Source organism: Etheostoma cragini, chromosome 21 (genome assembly GCF_013103735.1).
Source record: "Etheostoma cragini isolate CJK2018 chromosome 21, CSU_Ecrag_1.0, whole genome shotgun sequence".
Taxonomy (NCBI): Eukaryota; Metazoa; Chordata; class Actinopteri; order Perciformes; family Percidae; genus Etheostoma; species Etheostoma cragini.
Window position 1 is genome coordinate 18,259,667 of NC_048427.1, and position 23,631 is coordinate 18,283,297.

A 23,631-nucleotide genomic window follows, 5' to 3' on the forward strand; every position below is an offset into this window, starting at 1 on the left:
ACATAAACCAATATGTCTTTGAGCAAGCGTCAGCTAAATGGAACGTAATGTTATGTTGTAGGCATGTTGTTAGCAGGGTGGTGCAGGGTTCTGAGGACCCCTAGCTAATGCTCCAGAGGCTGGTGGGAATCGGAAAGCAGGTATCGGACTGTAGGTGTATTTCCAATCTCAGCTTATATTTATACGTCGAATTTGCCTTTTTTTCTAATCAATGTCCAGATTCTGTTTCCATACTTGTAAGACTTTTTACCATCCACATTTATTGTTTCTTAAACATCGGGAAGTCAATATTAATCCGGATTCTATCCAACACGTCTTCGTAACTAAACAGAATGACTCCAGAAACGACAAATGAAAGCTAGAGAGCAACAGCGACAGGCACACATTGCAAAACGGTAACAGTTTTAAGCATGTGGTTAATGTTGTGTATCAAAACATAACAACTTGTTCAGGTTTAGCCCACAAAACTACTTGAGATCATGATTTGGGTAAAAAACTAGAGCCTGGCCGATATTAGGCTTTTCCCAAAATATCGGTGTCACCTTTTTTTTTAAATATTCATTTATTTGAGTAATTTATAATGACAAATTAATGATTCTAATAAATTAATATTAAAAAAATTAAACAAAAACGGATGGTCAACCATGTTATGAGTGTTGGCGTTGCATGGTTTGTCCACCAGAGGACGCTTTACATCGTCCCTGTTGGCAATATATTTTTTTATTTGTGTTTTTGTTCTAAGGACTTTAATTTTCATATCTTAAGTTTGTATTTGTATACATTTTATTTATCAGAACTTTAATATATTGTGATGTTCCTCGGTTCTGCTGTGACAATAAAACAAATAATCATCATATTACTTTATGTTTTGTAACGCGTTTCTGGATTTTTCTTTTTAAATATATTGTATATTGGCTAATATATCGGAATATCGGATTTTTATCTAAAATATTTGTATCGTGTCAGCCTTAAAAATCATTTATTGGTCGGGCTATAGTTAAAACAAGTATCTTTGTTATGTATTCTGGTAGAGTGGAAAGTGTATATTTTTGCTGTAAGATATAGTATTTGTGGTGTAATTATCAAAAGTTCCCGAACTAAACCTAGGCCACTTACAGTCCAATCAAAAGTCAGGACACATATTTACATTCAAGTGAATGAGAAAGCGTGTCCAAAGTTTTGACTGGTACCGTAAGTAAAGTACAGATACTTGAAAAATACGTTACTTTCCTCCACTTGTGTCAGTGCAACTGACATTAAAGTAAAGCATTTAAAAAAAGAGTTTTGTTTCCCCAGCAAGACCAACTGTACACTTGGGCAGCGGTTAACCAGCCAACTCATTCCCTGGATCCTCTTGAAGGGAAACTCCCAGGCCAGCTGAAGGGCCCCTGGCCCCCTGTCAAGCCGGGCGGAGACAACAGGACTGGACTCAAATCCCCAGAGGCAGGTATGATCAACACTTACAAATGGTCTATTTATCAAGTTTTCCAAACTTTTTACAGTCCTATACCACTTCAGACTTTCAACCTTCTGCTATGTCAAAGTCATCTAATTTACATTCAGGTTTGTGCAAGGACCCTGACTTTTGTGTTTGTTTCTTTTGCCATTCTTTTGCTTTTCCTATCTTCATCTGAATGGGGGTTTTCCATCTCGATGCTTTCGTATTTTAGAAGACAATCAAGGTGAGTAATAACTGTATTTTTTGTGTTTACTCAAAGCCAGATAATTTGCAATATATATAAATTATAATAATATAATTTGTGATATATGTGTGTATATTTCTTTGTTGTGTAATGGTTGTCTTGCTACTGGATGCCTAAAATTTCCTTCGGGATGAATAAAGTATCTATCCATCCATCTAACTATCTATCTATCTATCTATCTATCAGTCCTAACCGTGGTGTATACTGTGTATCTGTTTGGTAAACCTATGTAATATGCAACTTCATGCTTTCATATGATTACAGTAGTCTACAAAAGACTTCCGAGCCTTCTGAAAAGTTTTCCTTTGTACTGTTCTTTCTATTTGTTCAGAACACCATGCAGCAATCTTGAGTTTGACACAACAGAAGGAGAGCCAAGAGGTCAGTCACTTTAAATTTCTCTAGTTTTCTAGGAGCTCAGACCACAATTATTATTATTATAGCAAAATGTATTCAGAGCACACAACATGATGGTTATTTCTGTACAGTGTTGTGGAAAAGCATGTACAACACTTGAGATGTGCCATGATTTGTGTTGCAACCGGATCATTATTTTTGCTATGAACTCTTTACAGTAGTTGTGTTGCACTGAAGTAAGAAAGTCATTGTAAATATGGTAAAAGTAGTGGCCGGGTTGGGTCAGTGGTAGAGCGGTTACACATACAGTATACTTTGAGGTTTACGCCCCGATGCAGAAGGCCAAGGTTCGACTCCGACCTGTGGCGATGTCTTCTCATCTAACTGTCCTGTCGAAATTAAAGGCGGAAAAGCTAAAAAAATAATCTTTAAAAACAAACATGAATTCAATTTTATTTTTATTTTTTAATCATAACAAAAATTATCTCAAGACGCTTTACAGATAGAGTAGGTCTAGACCACAGTCTATAATTTACAAAGACCCAACGATTCCAGTAATTCCCGTTACTCTGCGGTGTGGAATTTTAGGTTCAGTTATAAATGCTTCAAGGCATAGCACTTCAATTTCAAAAAACACTACTTAATTGAAAAACATGTGGACCCAAGATGCACTAAAGAGCGCCTCAGGAGGTCGTTCGTGCCTGTGGCCATCAAACTATACACCTCCTCCATGCTTAGTAGTCTATTTCCACAACAATCCACTTCCGGGATTGATCCGTGCCGCCCGGAAATTTTGCTGGAAATTCCACTTAAGTCTTTTTAGCCGATGTCTGTATCCTTCCTCTTCCTTAGTGTTGGTGTTCTAACCCGGTGGATTTCTGAGGACTATGGTTAACTGCCCCTGAGATCTCTGCAGGGTAAATCCAGACAGCTAGTTGGACTATCAGTCCAATCTGAGTAGGTTTAGGTATCATTTGGGTTTTTTTCCGATACCGTTGCTAAAACAATACTTTTAAGCCAGGGTCTAAACGATGCCTGAACCGAAATCTATATACAACATTAATTATCGCATTTGGTCTATAAAGGTGTCTCCTCAGCATTTATATTTGTCTCTGCATCTCTTCTGTGCGCAGTGTGTCAACAGTCAACACACAACCTGGTGTCTCATCGCACATAAAAAATCATACAATTTAGAAACTTTTGTTCTAATGAGTCACGCAAATAACATCGCTGATGGTATTTTTCAAGCATATAGTGCACACACAGGACTCCAGTTCATTTGCCAATGAAAGATTTAAGTGAACAGATTTTTGTTACACCTCTTGATTCTCTCTTATTTGCAGGGGGAATGTGTCCTTCCTTCAACCAAACTGAAGGAAAAACATGTCAATGTCATCCAGCAGCTGGAGCAAACCATAGAAGACCTCAGGACTAAGATTGCTGAGCTGGAGCGCCAGCCCCCTCTGCTGGACAGGGACAGTGTTAAACCCAGCGCCTCCACCACGGACAGGGAGTGTGGAGGCGAAGGGGGCCTGCTGATCGTGGTGTGTGACGCCCACCTGCAGACGGAGAGCGCCCACGCTCTGGGGTGCCTCGAGGCCAAGTCGGTGCAGACCTCGCCCATGGACGGCAGCTTTAAGTTCAAAGTGCCTTGTAGCGAGCCAGGAGGGGGGACTGGATTCCTGCAGCCTCCACCCAGTCAGGATGGCTTCCAGTGTACATGTCAGCTGCAGCCTCCAGCTCCACCTCCCCTCCCAAGAGGGGCACTACCGCCACACTCTTTATCAGGACAGATTGTGGCACCTCCCCCCCCACCACCTCCTCCTCCGCCGTTACCAGGAGGCTCAATGCCAGCGCCCCCACCCCCATTACCTCCTGGTTCAGCAGTTCCTCCACCACCACCTCCACTCCCCGGCGGCCTTGCTCTACCCCCACCCCCACCCCCGCCTCCTCCACTCCCTGGTGGCATTGCTCCTCCCCCACCCCCGCCTCCTCCACTCCCCGGCGGCATTGCTCCACCCCCACCCCTGCCTCCTCCTCTTCCTGGTGGCCTTGCTCCACCCCCTCCTCCTCCTCCTCTTCCTGGTGGCCTTGCTCCACCCCCTCCTCCTCCACCACCTCCTCCAGGCTGTGGGCCTCCTCCCCCACCTCCTCCTCCACCAGGAGGCCTCTGTCTCCCCCCGGCTGTCCCGGGGGCTCTGGGCTCCCTGCCTCCCCCACTGCCGTTGGGGCTGTACGCTCTGGGTCTGACCCAGGAGAAGCCCCCCAGGAAGGCTGTGGTGGAGCCACCAAGACCCATGAAGCCCCTCTACTGGACCAGGATCCAGCTGAACACCAAAAAGTAAAGATGGCATTGCCCGAATAGCTTCAAGATGATGGTAGATGCTAGATCGGATCTGCTACACGTGTCAATGTCAAATAGCTTTATAGTGCGTTCCATTGGACTCGGAAGTCGGATTTTTCTGAGATCAAAGTTGTAAACACGCCCCCTGACAACAGGATTTTTCAGACCAACACTGAGTACCCTAAGCTTAAAAGTGCTGTCAAGCGATTCAAATTTTTAATCGCGATTAATCGCATTAACGTCACAGTTAATTCGCAATCAATCGTACATTTTTATCTATTCTAAATATCCCTTGATTTCTTTTTGTCACATTATTTTTTCTCATTTTAATGCTCTTATCCACATGGAAAAGTGGATTGGCTTGCTTTGTGCACATGTTTTTTTTTATTGAAAACAACATTGGCATATAGCCTACTGTAGTGTTCAAGGTATTCTCACCCTAACCCTAACCAGTCCCCACTCCCCATGCCTAAACCTAAGTACGTTGATCATTTTAGCAGATCCGATTTAGAATTTACCCAAGATGATGCTACAGTTAGTTTAGATACATTTTGAGCCCCAAAACATGATCTGTTCTACACAGAAACATTTCAAAGATTGATCTGATATAATTTCATCTTTAAATAATTGTTCCTGTCCCATAAAGACACCCGTAGACATAATACCTTAAAAGATTTTCTTTCTTTTCTTCTTTCTTGGTTTTCTTATTTTCCGTCTCTCAGTACTTTCTGACTTTCCTTCCCTGCCTGTGGCTCTCAAAGTCCATTGATTTCCACTGAAGACATATATCTTTAAAACACCCCACAAATATTCTGTTTATAGTTGTTTTTTAGTTTTTTATTTGAATCTCAGTAAGTCCCTAAAACTGCTATATGCTGTCATTTTAAACAAATGTTAACAGAAGGAAAGAGTGCATTTGCTTGGGACTATATTCAGCAGCGGATTATTCCACATTTGATGCTCTAGTGAATTAACACTTTGTCCTTCTGGAAGGAACAGTTCGAAGGCTTGTACTAGTCTAAAGTGACTGCACAGCAGTGGTTTTTACAGACATCAGCGTTTGTTAAATCCAGACAAAAGAACATCTTTTTTTATATACAGTATATGCTGACTGGTGGTGTAGTCTCTGGGTTTATTTTTCTTTATGTGTGTGATATTAAACACCCTTAAATTTCACAGTTTTTTGTCAACACATGAACAAACCCCTATCCGATACTGATATTATGTTCAGCCAGCGGTAATAGCGTTTTTTTTTGTGTGGACTTTTTAACGCGTTTTTATTGGATAAAGTGGGGAGAGAGACGGGAAGACATCCAGCCAGGGGATCTCAGATCAGATTTGAACTCAGGCCACTACCATGAGTGAGCTAGAGGGTGCCCCAGACTCCAGTCACTTTGGGTAAAACAAAGCAAGATAAACTCTCTATTACTACTACTACTTCTACAAGTTTATTGCCCTAGTTTACTGGAAACCACTGCCTGCATGAGAAAAAAAGAAATCCAATGATCTACAACAGACTGGGATGCCAAACCACGTTCAGTCTTTTTTGCAATTAACAATAACACACAACTCGCAACATGAATACCCCTCCCCCCGTCATCACTACCCACCCAAACAAAAAAAGATGACACATTGAGCCAGTTTGTGATTGGTTCCCGCAAAATTGCAATGGAATAAATGTACAGGTTCAAATCGCTGGGTTTACCCAGTCTAGGGTGTACCTGTGTAGTACTTTAACATGCTCAGAATGGATTTGAACTAGGATTGGGCATTGAGAACCAGTTCCAACTTGGAATTACAATTCCAGTGGAATCAATTCTTTGCTGGAACAGTTTTGAGTCCTTTTGAATCTGATCATCGGTTCCAAATTCAACAGGCGCAAGTTATGTTTCCATAGCGATCACTGTACTTCCAGGCGCTTGTGTTGCAGCCGTGGTGCACAGTAATCGGCGCCATAAAGTGTAGCTTTATGTTGAAAAAGCCTGGGAAAGCGGTAAATTACCATATAATTAAAATACAATGTTCCTCTCATCTGTGAAATAAGCATGTGAGCCGTTTCAACCCCACCCCTCAAAGAATCTGAATCGATTAGAACGAGAATTGGAATCAGAATTGTTAAAATCATAACAATGCCCAACCTTAATTTTAACACGATTTGGAATATACTTACCATCTGTTTGTTTTTTGTGTGTTTCTAAGGGAGGTGTCTTCTTCGTTGGTGTGGGAGACAATTGAGGAGCCTGACTTGGACTTTGAGGAGTTTGTGGAGTTGTTCTCCAAAACAGCCGTGAAGGAGAAGAAGAAGCCGCTCTCTGACACAATCACCAAGTCCAAGGCTAAACAGGTCTGTGTGTTTATGTGTGTAATACATAGTATAGTCACAATTATAAGGTCAACATCAACCAAGCATAGTTTTTGGATGTCTTTAAAAAAAAATTAAGTTTCTTTTTATTCATTATTATGTCTAGTTTTATGAATGTCACTCAACAACTCTTATAACACTGAGAGGGATTGAGTCCTAAACACTAAATTATATTCTGTTGATAAAAGGTTTGATGATATACAATAACCCTTGTCATATATTTAAAACCCATACATGTATTTAGTTTTGAATAAAGAGTGCCCATAAATGTGTATGACCAAAAAAAGACATTTTACTGTGCAGTATTTTCATATATGTACAGATTTGAAAACATACGACAAACAGCTATTGGCTAGATTGTCATTACATTTGCTGTGCATATTCATGGTCCCTGGAGGATTTCCAACCATTTTGCTGACCTCTGACCTTTCCTCATGTAGAAGCATTCTGTTGTCTTTAGTTCAAATTTGACCCATTTTCAATAAGTTGCTATATGGGCGACTTGGGTATCTCACCTGGTAGAGCGGGCGCCCTTAACCTTGTGAGACCTGAGGCCATTTTACAGTTTATTGTCCGTCTGGATTTATTTGATAAAAAAGCTTGTAAAACATCACCCTGTTGTCTACAGTCAAGATATGAATATCATTTTGTTTTAGGACAAACTGGCTTATTAGAATATTTGGGTTGCAGTGAGGTAGCTTGCATGTTAAAAATGGTTGTAGGGCCTTAAAGACAAATAAATAAATAAAACGGAACATGAATCCTCCATATATGTTTTGATTACACAGACAGATAAGTAATACATAAGCCATTTTCCTTTCTAAAACACTTCTCATATGTCTTGGGAGTCACACTGTGAAGAAATAATCATTATAAATTATACAGTTGACAAAATACATACATTTTTTCAAAGAAAGTCAAGACGCTTTTGCTCTCATGACATTTACTTATGCCAATAATAACATAATAATGTCATATTTATTGATATTACACCCAGAGCAATGCTAAACAAGCAAATGCGTGTCAAAAATGTGCTCCTCTTGGCCTTCCATTCAGCCTATTTGCCTTTTTGTCCCCTCTGGCCTTCCATACAAGATGGTGACGTTGTCTCCCATATATGGGCATACTGGAGCCTCTATTTCCTTAAACAGAGACAGAGCTGACATGGAGCAGTGAGCTATCGGCATAAATGATCCAAAACGCGATGAATTATTGACATAAAGTGGATCAATCTTGGATGTAACAGTGTGGATTTAAAGCCCAACGACCCCGAAAGAGGCTGTAAGTTCCAGGCTCAATAGAAAATCACCTGTATAGGCTAGAAAGACGTAGAAGAGACCTCTGTAACCGCTAACTCGTTAGCTTTCAGACGCAACCATTGGTAAGTCGCTCGCTTGTAGGGTTGTTAAATTATTAAACTATGAATCACAGGTGCTATTTTTCCGCGTGGGCGAGTGTCTCGGGCTCAGTTTATTCTTCGATGGTGTTCCTTTACCACGTGTCGTTTCATGTCTTCAGCTGTCCTTTATCTATAAATGCCTAAAACATGATCTTAAAAAAAGAATTTTCTATATCAGAAATGTGGCTTTCTTCCACATCGTCAAAAAATGATAACAATGCTCTTCACACATAAAACAAATGATCAGTTCACTACTTTAAGGGAATCTGGGTGTTTTTATTAAATTGTACGGCATCAAGAAAAATTAAAACAGCACAGGAACAAATCTAAAACGTTGAAAAAAAAATGACAAAAGCAACCAAAGCGTCGAAAAGACGACCAAAAACAGATGAAAAGTTACATTGCGGGCGGCTGTGGCTCAGTGGTAGAGCGGTTGCTTGACACTTGGAAGGTTAGTGGCCCTGCAGTCCCATGTCAAAGTGTCCTTGGGCAAGACACTGAACCCCGAGTTGCCCCTGATGTGTGTGAGTGTTTAACTGATGAGCAGGTGGCACCCTAGGCCACAGTGTATGAATGTGTGTTAATGGTGATTGGTTCCTTTACTATGTAAAAGTGCTTTGAGTAGTCGTTAAGACTAGAAAAGCGCTATATAAAATACAGCACAATTACATTGTGGATGGGAAGACAACACACGGGTGAATAATGCAGAGTGTAATTTTTTGTCATTTTACCATTCTGTCACTAATTGGATATATTATTAGAAAGCCAAATGATAGCTTTTATAAGTTTGAAAGCCATTTTTTCAATCATAGCATAACCTGTGGTGCCGTATCAGTGACAATGTAGCAACATCAAATACAGCAGCACAGGATATGCTGCTATGGCATTTTAAATCTGACCCTTATGTCTGTTTGTGTTTTTAAGGTTGTTAAGCTACTAAACAATAAGCGTTCTCAGGCAGTGGGCATCCTCATGTCCTCTCTGCATCTTGACATGAAAGATATCCAGCATGGTGAGTCCATCATCACTTCTATCACAGCTTGATATTTCCCTTCAGTAATACAGCTTATTCCTCATTAACATTATATTGTAGACAGGTGTACGCTACACAAGATACACTGAGGAAAAGATTCCTCTCACCAAGTCATTTAGTCTCAGATTCAGCTGTCGGAGCCGTTTTGGTATTTTTCCAATAACATATGTTAGTTAAGGTATAACAGTCACATCTGTTGCACATGTGCTTGTACTCCCTGTAGTGTATTTGGGGTCCTAATAGCTGGCGATGGATAGTTGCCATAGATTTGATGACTGTACATTTTTGCAGTGCTAGTCTTTACTCCAAACCCCAGTTTTTTTATTCTGTGCCTTTTCTGATATTTTGTTTAGCATGTAATCCCAACATGTTAGCAGAGAGTTAGTATTAAATATGTTCTACACCCAACTAAATTATAAACACAACACTTTTGTTTTTTCCCCAATTTTTCATGAGTTAAGACTTTTTCTACACTCATAAAAGGCTTATTTCTCTCAAATATTGTTGATAAATCAGTCTAAATCTGTGTTAGTGAGCACTCAGTAAAATAATCCATCCACCTCACAGGTGCGGCATATTAAGATGCTGGTTAGACAGCATGGTTATTGCACAGGTGTGCCTTAGGCTGGCCACAATAAACAACCATTTTGTTTTTAGGTAAGAATAAAATTGACCCCTGACCTAAACCCTGAGGCTGACCCTTGACTGTTACTGAATTGTGTTCTGCTTCTCTGTCTTCAAGCCATCCTGAACTTGGACAACACAGTAGTTGACCTGGAGACCCTGCAGGCCCTCTTTGAAAATGTGAGCAACACACTCTCCACAATCACTTTATCTTGTTGTCTGACTGTAATAGAATCAGAATCAATCAAAGGGCTTTGGTGGCTTGAAGGGGTTCCGGACTTTTAAAGCTCCAATGTCTGTTTCACCCTGGGGGTAATCCAGCTTTGACTTCAGGTCTGTGCTTGTGTACACCTTTCTGAAAAGAAAGTATGGGTGTTTTAGTCCTTATTTTACAATTTCCAAAGGTACTTTGTACTACCATATGCCTTTAGGTCTTGAGGTAAGTAACTTGTTCTATTTGTGAGTATAATCAACATGAGGTTTGTTCAGTTTCAATTCAGATTATTTTTAGCCAGAATAGTACTGAGGATTGAGGAGAGATGATAAAGTAGCAGGGCAGCAGCATTGACAAGGCAGGGATAGGGAAACTGTGCAGCTTAAACAGACAAATTGAGGGCGTGTGTTTGGTAATTAATACGGAAAGTGAGCCATGTCACGTGTGTTTAAAGCAGTGCAGCTCGAGTTGGCTGCCTGAACTAGCTTACAGGCGTCACCCTATTAATGTCAATACTGATTTCCAGAGAATCCCATGTACCGGTACATGGCATCAGGCTTAGCATCGCTCGCGTTAGCCTTAGCCAATTCAGAGTCCTGGAAAATCAAACTTTTCTCAAGCCCCGTGGGGAGGAGGGCCACAACATCATGGACACCAACACAACTCAGCCAAGGTTGTTCTTGCTCGGGCTTTAACTTCTGGATATTCGCCGCCATTAGTACGGAACTCACCGAAGGTTACCAAACCTTAACGCCATTGTTCTCAGCCACTCCCTCTGTTTGCTGATTGGACCGCCAAATATATGGCTGGAGAAAACACGCGAATACACCGCAAACCCGGACGTAGTACTGAAGGAAAATGAAAATTGCGCAGAAGTACATAGGAGGGCGGAGCCAGGCTAGGGCAATCCTAAGAGGGATGGATAAGTACATAAGAAGCCTGATCCAGACTACTTTAAAGGTGCAGTAGGTAAGCCTAATAAAACTAACTTTCTGTCATATTTGCTGAAACCCTATGTTGAAGTAGAACTACATGAAGCCTGAAAGGTCCCATGGCATGGACATTTTCACTTTATGGGTTTTTAACATTGATATAAGTTCCCCCAGCCTGCCTATGGCCCCCCCGGTGGCCAGAAAAGGTGATAGATGTAAACCGAGCCCTGGGTTTTGTGCTCTGCCTTTGAGAAAATTAAAGTTCAGATGGGCCAATCTGGATTCCTGCTCCTTATGAGGTCATAAGGGGCAAGGTTCCCCTTTCTCTGCTTTGCCCGCCCAGATAATTTGGCCCACCCATGAGGGAGAGACATTATGGTTTTTAAATGAGCAAAGTTGCAGTGGGAGGGGTCTAACTGCATGTCAATCACTGCTCAGGCACACGCATTTCATAGCAGTGACTTATGGAGTTGATTAAAGAAAAAACCTTACCAGACAAATCTGAACACACAGACATAACTCACATATTTTGGATTTAGTGTACTTTAGTGTGCACTTATTACTATTATCTCTGATGTCTATTGCGAGCATGTTGTCACAATTTTGTCCAAGGATTGGGGAGGTTCCAATTGTCAGATGTTGAAAACCCCTGGTGTATACATTCTACTCTTCTGTTGAACTTTATGAAAGTGAACACAGGTTGAGTCGGTCTCTTGTGTCTCTCCCTCAGAGGGCACAACAGGAGGAGCTGGACAAGATTGAAAAGCACATCAAGTCCTCCAAAGACAAGGAGAACGCCAAACCTCTGGACAAACCTGAGCAGTGAGTTGGTGTTATTGATCTGATGCTTCAATACTAATGAGCAGACTTAAGTCAGGGTTCAAAATGAACTAAATGGCTAGTGAATGTTCAAATTTTGACCAGCTGTTCAATAGATTACCATTTTTTTTTCAGCTGGTGAGTGAAGTGAGTGAATTTTGAACCCTAATGGTGAATGATGTCATTCCAAGCTTGTAAAGCACACAGGAGAAAATCAAAGAGTGAGTAGAGAGATGGTAGAAGACATGAGTCGGATCCAAAACAGCTGGTGTTTGTTTCCTTCGTGTGTTGCAGATTTCTCCACCAGCTCTCCCTAATCCCAAACTTCTCCGGCAGAGTCTTCTGCATCCTCTTCCAGTCCAGCTTCTCTGAGTGCATGTCGTCTATAATGAAGAAACTGGACACACTGCAGAGGGTATGCAAGGTGAGTCAAATAACAAACGGCATCTTGATGACTGCCATACAGTAAGAAAGAAACCAGGTCGGTACTGTAGGATTACTCCCGAGAAGAGAGGATGGATTGCACTATGACCCAAGCCACTGAGAGACAAACATTGAAAAAAGCATCAAAAGTGTTGAAAAAAGGGACAAAAATGTAAGAAAGTAACATCGATAAAAGGCATCAACAAAATTGTTGATTTTCAGTTTTGACAGGAAGATAACAAACGGGTTAAAAAGACAAATAATTTCTTGAGATTTTGTGTAAATGTTTCCCAACAACACCTTTCCTGCCCCTAATACTAGGATTAAACTACATTTGAGCATTCTTGTCAACACTTTGTAACATTCTTGCATTGTTTGTATGTGTGCTTCACACACGTCTCTGTGTCTGTCTCTGCAGGCGTTAAAGGACAGTAAGACGGTGAAGCAGGTTCTCGGCCTGGTTCTGGCTTTCGGTAACTTCATGAATGGTGGGAACAGGAGCCGAGGCCAAGCGGATGGCTTCACCCTCGACATCCTGCCCAAACTTAAAGATGTCAAAAGCAGCGTGAGTAAAGTGGGAAAGATGCTGAAACAAACTGCAATAAAACATCTTAACCCTTGTGTCGTCTTTCCAGCGACTATACAACTTTTTCGTTTTTCTGGGTCAAAATTTGAACCCTTGTGTTGTTTTCTCAGGTCAAAACTGAAAATTTGCAATTTTTTGACACTTTTTTACGCATTTGAGACACTTTTTTAAAATGACTTTTTGTCCCTTTTTTTAAAAAATGTCTTCATTTTTTACCACTACCATCACTATACTTAACAAATCACTAACACCAACATGTTACTATTATTTTTACACTATTTTTTTTTTCTCTAATTCATGGTCAGGAAACCTCATTTATATGAAATTATATCATTCTTTTGTCTTTTGTCAAAGTGTTTTTGGGGGGGAAATAAAACACCCAAAATTCTATAAAGTAGTGAACTGATCCTTTGTTTAACTTGCAAGAAGCGTTATATGGATCCATGTAATATTTGGATAATTTGATAGAATCCCAAATTTATGATGTAGGAACTTTTAAAAATGGGTCAAATTGGACCCAAGGACAACAGGTGGGTTAAGATGTTGTTTTTCGACCTTTGTCACGTGTTTTTTCCAAGAATTTTGTCACGTTTAACGATGTTTTTGTAAATTTTTCCCTGCGCTTTATTGATGTTCCGTCGATGTTTTTCGCTGTGGATTGAAAATGGGTCAAAATTCACATTTTATGTGCTAATTAAATTATTCCTTTTTTAAAAATTCATTTTTTATTACTCCATTGTGATTGACAATATACACACAGTCCTAAAATACTCACATTACATACCCATGCAGTTGCAGTTGAGAGATGTAAGAATGAAATATCTAATATCCTTGATGCAGTCCTTGATGCAGCAGTCGTGGGTTTGCATTCGACCTGCAGCCCTTTGCTGCTTTCTCTCTCCCCCTTCAAGTCTAAGCTGTCCTGTCAATAATAAAGGCCTGTAGACTGTTAAGAGGCCTTAGCAAAGGGGCATGCGTTTTGGTCAGTTTGCTAACAAGAGGGATGGCAACCCCCTTATCCTCCCACCTGTAGCCATGGTTCAATTCCAGCCAGGGACATTTTTTGCATGTCATACCATTACTTTTCTATTCCTTGTTGTTGTAGCTGTAGCTGACCTTTACTCCTATGCAGTATAACACATGCAGTATCTAATAGTAGGTAGTTTTGACATATAGGGAATGCTTGATTTTGTTTACATCGCCCAGGTGATAAACACTGTTATTAACTATGTGGTGCTAAAGAAACAGTGTAAAGGCACCGTGAAACACTAGAAATACCTGACTTCTCCACTCGCAATCTTTTTCTTTTCTCCACATGCAGGACAACACGAAAAGTCTTCTCGCTTACATTGTTGCATACTACCTCAGACACTTCGATGAGGTAAGCTCTTTTGTTATTACTCCTTTCTCCATACTTTAATCGTTCTTTTTTTAAGACTCCGTTGCTTATTTTGTCCCTGTTTGTATACTATTATATCTGTCTTGCTCTCATATTCAGAGCTATGAGATCCAACAAACCAAAGATTGGGTTAAGTTACAGCCTCTCCTTTCAAGAAAAGAAATATGTAACACCATAGACATTGTTATATTATTTAATATATTTCATAGTTTATGCTCTGCTCTTGTTTTGATTAGTGAACTAGTCTTGGCCAAATAGGCAATAGCAAATTCCAAATTTGCATTTTTACTCCGTAGTCTTAACTCTTCTTCCAAATGTTTATTTTTCTAGTAGATTTGAAGGAAATGCCAGCCAGCCTGCTTACTAAAAGATTATAACACTAATCATTTCAGGCATGTATCAGTCATTTAGGCCAAGATAGATTTTTTTCTTGCAAGAGGAATTGGGAAACTTACTTAAGAATTTAATATATTCAATTGATATTGACATGAGACACACACAGAGAGAGAGAGAGAGTTGTGTGAATGAAGTTCTCGCCTCAGATCGAGCACTGTTGCGATGGTATACAGGCGCTTCGATTGAATGTCACTGAATCTGTTCTGGACCGCTTCCAACAACTTGGCTTTCGAAGTTTTTACACCGTGGTCCGTCTCAGCTGTTTTCTCCAGAAGACGGGTTAAAGCTCTGATGGATGGTATAACATCTGCAGCTGATGCAGTTGATGAGCTGATCTGGTGCGTGAGCTCTTCAAACGGGACGAGTAGAGAAATCATATTTTCCACCGATTTCCACTGGCTGCCGGTGAACATGGAAGGCAAGTCATAGTCAGCTCCATAATCACATAGGGCCCGCTTCTGTTCCATCAGACTCTGTAGCATATTAACTGTACTGTTCCACCTGGTGGGTACATCCTGTTGTAGCCTCTTAATAGGCTGGCCAAGTTGCTTCTGAATATTTCGAAGTCGAGAGTAGGCAAACTGGGAATGTTTGAAATGACCGACGATGCGTCTTCCACAGGCTTTTATAGCAGCAATGCTGCGTTGTGATAGAACTCCGTCGGCAACGGCAAGCTGCAGTGTATGAGCCATGCACGGCAGGCTGGGTAGATCTGCATCCCTCATGGCCTTTACCATGTTCTTGGCATTATCCGTGAGAATAACGTGCACTTTTTCCTTCGAGATTGCCCATGCGCAAAACATGTCGCTGAATGCGGCAGCAAGAGCTTCCGCGGTGTGTGACCCCGAAAATTCTTGCGAATGAAGCACAACTCTTTTTAACTCAAAGTTCTGATTAATAAACTGCACTAGGCTCAGCATGGACATGGGACATACATTTGAACGCCAAATGTCACTTGTGAAGCTGATTGATGTGATGTTGTCCTTCATTAGGGTGTCAACATGTGCAAACACGGTTTGGTATAACTGCGGCAGGCAAACATCAGTGAAATATTTACGCCCGTGCAGAGTGTAGCGGGAATCCATGTAAGACATGAGTCGCCGGAACCCTTCGTCTTCCACAATTGACAGCGGCTGGTGATCGAGGCATATGAATGCCATTATTTTGGCTGATATTTCCTTTTTTTTCTTGCTGTCATTACTGTATGGTTGCTGTCGCTGCAATGTCTCCGTTACAGACAGCTAAGTGAGCGGCGCCGGATGCGCTACACGACTGCTCTCTCTCTCTGCCTTAAAAGCTACAAATAAAGCTGCCTTAGCGCTAGCTAACTTTTAAAACTCCTCGTATTCCTTTCTATGACTAACCTTCAAATTTCAGAAACCATGTTGGTGGTGTTGAAATGTCTTTGGAGCTTTCCGCCTCGTGGAATTTCCTTGGTACACACGTTACAAGTCGCTAATGTATTGTCTTTTTCACACAACATGTAGAACTGCCAGACCTGTGAATGTAGGGAGGCCGCCATTTTAGCTGCGCGTAGATTTTTTTTTTCTCACGAGTAGTGCCTCTCATCGGCCCATCTGATCGGCCTTTTATGGAGATCAAACTACTTAATGCCTTTATCGGCCGATAACGATCAGTGACCGATCAATCAGAGCAACCTTAGTTCCCAGTGTCACTGTCTGCAATACAACCCCAAAGCATGATTGGTCCACCCGCATGCTTAACAGCTGGACAGTTGGACGCCATTTTTTTTGTTTTCTGTTATTTTGAAAGCGTAAATGATGGAAGTAAAATCTAACTTTTTGTGACATATTATACAAATGTCTAATATGTGATTTTATGCCTTTTGGAGATTTTGCCATCTTTTCTTGGCTTCTTTATGCACATTAATACAAATTTTTACCTGGGGTGCCCAAAATGTGGAGCCCCACTGTATGTGATACTCCCAAAACAGTATCAAATATGTATGTAAATATCCGAATTGTTTATGTGATAATGTTACTGTAATACAGTACAAATGTGTGTGTGTGTGTGTGTGTGTCCATCACAAGGATGCTGGTAGAGAGACGTGTGTGTATCCTCTCCCCGAGCCTCACGACCTGTTTCAGTCTTCACAAATGAAGTTTGAAGACTTTCAGAAAGACCTGATTCGACTCAGGAAGGACCTGAGAGGTAAAACACACACACACACACACACACACACACACAAACACACACACACACACACTCACAGTATCCAATTTAGGTCTTAATTAGCCTCACTCGTTGTGACTTAATGGATTTGAACTTAAATATTTTCACAATATTGAGGGAAAAATAAGAATGAAAAAAGGTTTGTCCTTAAAGTTTGTCCTTACACAAGGTACATATATTACTGTAACTATTGGACTCTTGGATTGATTGTAATTTCTGTCTGCCTTATTTAATCAGCATGCACATCAGAAGTGGAAAAGGTGTGCAAGGTGTCAGACGAGGAGGACCTGCAGCCTTTTAAAGACAAGATGGAGGACTTCCTCGCACAAGGTGACTGACAAAAGAGCCCTTTATCCTCAGGAATTCCTTTCACATTAAAATGTGCACCTTAGTGATTTGTGTTGTGTTGTTTCCAAAGCATTACTAGTGGTCAAAAACTCCACAGGTTACCTTGACCACAGTTTGTCCGACCACCATCTCTCCGTGATTGTAACCATAATGCACTGTACATTTTATTTTCAAAACCATTTGCATAAAATATAACCTAGGGTTTCATTCAGATACCTTTTGACAAAAACCATAGATGTATTCCAAAAGATGGGTGCGGAACCTCTAAGTGACCAACAGCAAAAACCTGCGGCCCATAGACCACCTTAAAGGTCCCATGGCATGACAATTTCACTTTATGAGGTTTTTTAACATTAATATGAGTTCCCCCTGCCTGCCTATTGTTTCCCGCAGTGGCTAGAAATGGCGATAGGTGTAAATCGAGCCCTGGGTTACCTGCTCTGCCTTTGAGAAAATGAAAGCTCAGATGTGCCGATCTGGATTCTTGCCCCTTATGACGTCATAAGGGGAAATGTTACCTAGCCTTTCTCTGCTTTTCCCGCCCATAGAATTTGGACTCCCCTTAAGATAGAGACATCATGGCTTTCAAACGAGCAAAAACTTTGCAACCCCCCCCCCACACACACACACACTAAGGTCTATATAAATCATCCAAAGAGCATCATGTCATGGGACCTTTTATAAAAGAGTAAAAGAGACATATTTGTTTTGAAAATCTTTGTTTTTTTATTGCAAGACAAAATACAACGCACTAAGAGAACATATAGGAGACTATAAATGTGCGTGTGTGTGTGTGTGTGTGTGTGTGGTGTGGTGTGAAGTCTATAGGGTGAATGTAAAAACCAAGAAAACTAAAAAGCCACAAGCATAGGTCAAATTGTTTCTTGACAGGTCTCTTCCAATTGCGAGTTAGGGAAAAGATTGCTCTTTGCATTATTAATTGTTAAACCACAAAGTCTTAATATTTGCAGAGTCTAGAAGAGCTACCTTTATCTTTGACATTAAATCAAAATGTATGGGATGGACAGGTTGGTGGCAGTCGCTAACATCAAACCCAATTACTCTCTTATGTTTCACTTTTGTAAATATGTATACATATCATTTTGTATTCTTTCTCCTTTCTTAGCTAAAGGTGAACTGGAGACCCTGGAAGCTCAACTCAGCAGCACTCACAAACTGTAAGAAAAACACATATCATGAAATGCAATTTATTCTATTATTATTTCATGTATATTGTGTGTATGTATATTGTATCTAGTATTTTGTTTATATTTATATTCTGTGCTGAGTGACTGATATTTTGCTGCTGTAAAACTGTAATTTCCCATTTTTTTGGATCAGTATCTATCTATCTATCTATCTATCCATCTATCTATAACCCTTTATCTGTTTTAATGTAACTGTCTTCATCACTGGGAGCACTATGACACACTGTAACACTGGGGTCAATACACTTCATACATCACCTGGCTCATATTCCTTATGTTTAGCAGTTACAACTTTACGTCATAGACCAGTGATCGTCAACTGGCGGTCCGTGGGCCACATGCGGGCCACCAAAGCATTCAGTTGGGCCTGCTGAATAATAATTAATTCCGAAAATGTAAAGAAGTAAATGCATTCTGGTAGTTTGCTTTTTTGAGCATTCAGAGCAGGTAACAGGTGAGTGAGTGACAAATATGTTTGTATGTGTAAATTCAGATTGCAGCCTCAAAACGTCCTCTCAGGTGTGTTTGGGACATCATAGAAATTACACAGATGTTTTGCCGCAATCGATGGAAATCATGGCTGTACTGTAGGTCTCCTGGTTGTCTTAGTTACTCAAAGTGTGCAGTCACTGGCACGTCTGCAAAATTTCAGCGTCAAATTTTCTTTCAACTTAAATAAAAGTGAAGTTGGGATTGTTTCCTGTCAGGTTCCTGGAGCTCACAGTGTTCTTCTCCGTGAAGGCCAAGGCAGGAGAGAAGGAGGCTTCCCCCAACACTTTGTTCTGCATCTGGCACGAGTTCTCCTCCGATTTCAAGGAACAGTGGAAGAAGGAGAACAAAGTCATTCTCAAGGAGAGGTACATTGATGTCAATTTAGAAATTTCTTTGATAACTAAGTTAGCTAAAGCCTTTTATATCAACTATTAACGAATACTTTCAGATCTTGATCACCCTGTTGGCATTTTACTGGCCAGTATGGCCTACCAGCCATGTTGCTTAGTAACTTAATCCCTTAACGCTACATAGTAACATTAGGGTACTGTATTCTGTAGATGTTACTTACCCCTATTACAAAACGAACTCGGGGAAAAGTTGACGTTTCACAGCGCTGTTTATTGATTTAAATTAGATCCCTACAATTATATTGGCGGGTCAATATTATAGGCCCATATTAGGCAATTTCCGATCTATCGGTATCGGCATTTATAATGGCCAATTTATAAAAGCATTTCTATTGAAAAACATGATTCTGATGAAGGAATATTTAAAAAAAATAAAACCGGACTGTCAACCACGTTATGATTGTTGGTGTTGCATAGTCTGTCCACCAAAGGATGCTCTACAACGTCCCTATTGGTTACACAGATTTTATTTTTAGTCAATACGTTTGAATTTGTATTGTTTTTATTCATCAGAACTTTACTATGTTTTGATATTCTGTTGTGACGGTAAAACTAATTATTGTTATATTATTTAATAATATCTAATGTTAGGGAAATCTGTTTATGTTTTGTAACCGTTTCTGGATTTTTTTAAATATATACTGTAACATCGGCCGATATATTGGCATATTGGATTTTGTAATTAACCAAATATTCCTGTCGGTATTGCCCTTAAAAATCCCTTATCTGTCGGGCTACATATTTAAATGATTGTATTATTTAATGATTGATGCTTAGGCTGAAGAAATTAGTCTGTTCCATCTCTACGGTTGGAATCCTGCGTCCATAGCAACGTAGCTAAACTCTGTAGCTAGCTGTTTAACAATCCTTCGTCTATTACTCAATTACTACATTATTACTTACATATTAACCGCTTTCATATTGCGTGTTTTGCAGGTTGAAAGCAGCAGAAGAGTCTTTCCGACAGGCCAAGGAGAAGGCGTCCTACAGCGTCAAACCCAAACATGCCTCTGGCATCGTAAGTTGTCTCTCTTGTTTTTGTGATCACTTTTTAATCTTACTTGAAGACGAAGAGCTCCAATAATGGGTATAATCGTTCCACGGCCTCATTACCTACCCATTAAAAATAACAATAACGCTTTGAGAAACATCTGTAAACTTTATTTTAAGTCCTCCTATTTAGAATTTGTAAATAAACAGTATATTAACATGTAATACATGCTATGCAACACTCTCTAGCTGTGTATTAATGTATTTGTTTAGCCTGTCAAAATATACAAAATAGGAGAAAATACAAGTACCGCAAAAAGTAATCTTTTTTCATAGTTTTTTTTAACACCACTGTTACGTTGTAGTCAACACTGTAGTCTGCACTACAAATCACATCTTAACCTACATCCCATAGTGATAATATAGTTTGAATTTAAAAAAAAAAAATGTAATAAATAAATAATAGGATTAACCCAAAAGAGGTAATAGAAATCAACAAAAACTTTAAAAAAACACACACAAAAAAATATTTTTAAAAACACACATCGATCAAATGTACAGTTTTACTACAAGCACCACACCACCGAAGTAATACATCTTTAATCTATTTTAAAAATCATTTTGAAAGCTTTAATTAATAAATCAATGGCTATCGATATCACTTGTCTCCATCTCTTGAGCACTTAAAATTAGGAAAATAGGTACTGGTCAGTGTCATGACACATGATGTGAAATTGCACTGGTGGTATTGAAGGCAGCAAACCGCAAACTTCCATTATGAATATGAGTGTTGAATTTGAAAATGTAAATGAGTTGTGAGGCTGCGATCTCTCTGCCAAAGTCCAAAGCTCACCTGACTTAACAGTTGTTCCATTTCCACTTCAAAAATAAAGCTAGATTTCCATTTTGACCCTCTGAGGACAAAAGGTGCACCGCCGAGTCCAAGCGATGAACACTCAATAAGTGTTAATAAGTTTGTACATGCTCAATAAGCCATGTTACACAATTTAATATATTTACTATTTTGTAAGAGATTTGAGAAATACTTCCGCTTTAGGGCTAAATTATCTCTTTAGACACTTCTCCGAAAAAATGTTGGGGGCAGTATACAGAAAGCTAAGTTTGTTCTGGACATTTTGATGTGAAACACATGGGGATCAGGTTATATTAAAAGGAGAATTCAAGAAGATATCAAAAAATGTGCTTTGACCTCCGAGGGTTCGGCTTTTGTTTTCTGTAGCTTTGCATTGCTTTTGTAAAGATGATTGACAGGTGTGATGCACTTAACCTCTATGATGTTATGTCCTTTACACAGAAAGCCAAGCTTGGCATGAAGATTTAACTCCGTGGACTTGGAAGGCTTGTTTTGCCAACTTTGGGCACCAGTCGAGAGTCACAGACACAAAAAGTATGAAGAGGACAGAAGACAAAAATGAAGGGATGTATGTGCAGCTGAGCCAACTCAAGGACATCTTGTATCATTGATTTATTTCTTCCAGGTGAATTTGTTTTGTGTGCTCTGTCAGCTTGATGCCTGACGTTGCTCTCCTCTCCAGCTGTCTGTTAACTGAATCCAACGTAATCATGGATGGATGCTGCTGCAGGGCCACAAGGCACCATGTGTTGTTGGGATCGCCACAGCTCAAAAACACTATATATACACTGTATAGTATACATCAGCTGGAATAATAACATATTCCTATATGCCTTCATTTATACAATACCAAATTAAGATCTTTAGGCAAACAGCAAACTCAACTCATGCCATGAATAGCATCAACAACAGGGACTTGTTAACCAGATGTGAAAGCTTAATAGAGATACCAGCAAAAGAGTCAGGAGGCTGCAAGGCAAAGCAGTGTTCATCTGCAGTTAGTCTGGATCCATGGAAGCACATTTTCCAGGGTAAAGCCTGTCATGTGGCGCGTGGCTCACGCACAACTTATTTTTTATTATTATTTTAAGCCTTTAATGACTGGACAGCTGAAGAAGTGAAAGGGGAGAGAGAGGGGGAACGACATGCAGCAAAGGGCCGCAGGTCGGAGGTGAACCCAGGTCTGCTGCGTTGAGGATTAAACCTCTATATACGGGCACCCGCTCTACCAACTGAGCTATCCGGGCGCCCAGGGTGTCCGCTCATTGTGCGTTGTGGAGCAACAAAGCCAACCTGCTTTGTTCTTTTGGGGAATGATTATAGAGATTTACAAAGAATACGTTTATGGCATTTCTTCTAATGCCTAAACGGAAAGTTTTGGGACCGATTGGTATGATTACTGTGGACGGAGATACACTGGTAAGAGCCAATGAGGTTCAACCATGTATCCAGCTAATTTAAATAGCTCACGTTACTGTGTTGTGTCAACAGTTAACTTCATTTAATATTGGATGTGGGGTTTTCTTTTGCGGGGTGCAAATGTTCCAACAAATCGAGTTCATTCAACACCATTTTTGCCGGGCCACCGCCACTACAGACCACCGCCCAAGATATTTGGGATTAATTTAAAGAGAGGTTCATTTCCTCCTATTCCAGAATGTATCTGTGGTGTAGTCAGATCTTACTCCACAGTGCTGGGGGGACAGAGCTAGACTAATCTGCGGTAACACTAATAGATTTAGCCGGGCACAAATATGCACTCAGATGTGTCATTTAATCACATTTATGTACAATGAAGACATTAAACACATTTGATTTACTTTTCCACACAACATCTGTTACATTAACATCAGTATGCAAAATCTCAACATGGGCCGGTGAAAAGTGGCCATTTGTAAAGCACTTTATGTTTTCGCTGATAATTCCTCAAATGCGAGGCGTATAAGCAAAATATTTTTTCTTGACTTGTTGGTTCAAGATTCCTTTTTTTCCACTATTTTGCATTTAAAAAACTTTTTCTTCCCTTCACGTTTACAATTTTCAGAAGATTTTCTTGTTTTTTTGCAACTTGACCGGGGAGTGCGAAGCATTTCCCAGTAAATACACAGAGCTGTGACTGCTGGCTTGTATAGAAATCTTAAAATCTCAGCAGCCAGTGACGTAAGAAAGGGCATTGAGAGTGACCGGTGTTAAATGGCAGAACTTGTTGACACTCGGTGATGTATTGTGGTTGTACTGTGCAAGTATTACTGTCAACATTTTCGAAATGCAATGTTGAAAAGTGACAGAAATCTGGGTTAGACCGCAGACACGTCCTTCTAAATGCCGAAGTCAATTGCCTCACATCGAGCACACGCTACATAGACTTTTACAACACACACACACACACACACACACAATGCTGTTAGATTCTTCATCCTGATCCCATCAGATTTAGCCTCTCAGTTGAGAATTAAACACAGGATGCACTTAACATAAATGGGCTGAAGAATGTCACTGTAAACTTACATGTGTAATTTTAGTGT

The 23,631-nt window shown here is 40.2% G+C and overlaps 1 protein-coding gene across 2 annotated transcripts in view; it reads left to right on the forward strand.

Moving 5' to 3' along the window:
- The window catches only part of fmn2b (formin 2b), a 33,098-nt gene extending 10,722 nt beyond the window's left edge, over positions 1–22,376 (forward strand). Inside the window, exons 4-20 of one of the 2 annotated variants that reach the window (XM_034860683.1) lie at positions 1,297–1,447; positions 1,671–1,682; positions 2,035–2,084; positions 3,404–4,401; positions 6,604–6,748; positions 9,090–9,177; positions 9,941–10,002; positions 11,699–11,790; positions 12,082–12,211; positions 12,629–12,775; positions 14,118–14,177; positions 16,643–16,763; positions 17,022–17,114; positions 18,259–18,310; positions 19,048–19,197; positions 20,179–20,260; positions 21,548–22,376. In XM_034860683.1, the coding sequence (XP_034716574.1) occupies positions 1,297–1,447; positions 1,671–1,682; positions 2,035–2,084; positions 3,404–4,401; positions 6,604–6,748; positions 9,090–9,177; positions 9,941–10,002; positions 11,699–11,790; positions 12,082–12,211; positions 12,629–12,775; positions 14,118–14,177; positions 16,643–16,763; positions 17,022–17,114; positions 18,259–18,310; positions 19,048–19,197; positions 20,179–20,260; positions 21,548–21,574 (2,460 nt within the window). In that variant the 3' untranslated portion in view covers positions 21,575–22,376. The remainder of the gene's footprint in view (positions 1–1,296; positions 1,448–1,670; positions 1,683–2,034; positions 2,085–3,403; positions 4,402–6,603; positions 6,749–9,089; positions 9,178–9,940; positions 10,003–11,698; positions 11,791–12,081; positions 12,212–12,628; positions 12,776–14,117; positions 14,178–16,642; positions 16,764–17,021; positions 17,115–18,258; positions 18,311–19,047; positions 19,198–20,178; positions 20,261–21,547) is intronic. The other variant, XM_034860685.1, reaches the window with a different exon arrangement.
- The last annotated feature ends 1,255 nt before the right edge of the window (positions 22,377–23,631 follow it).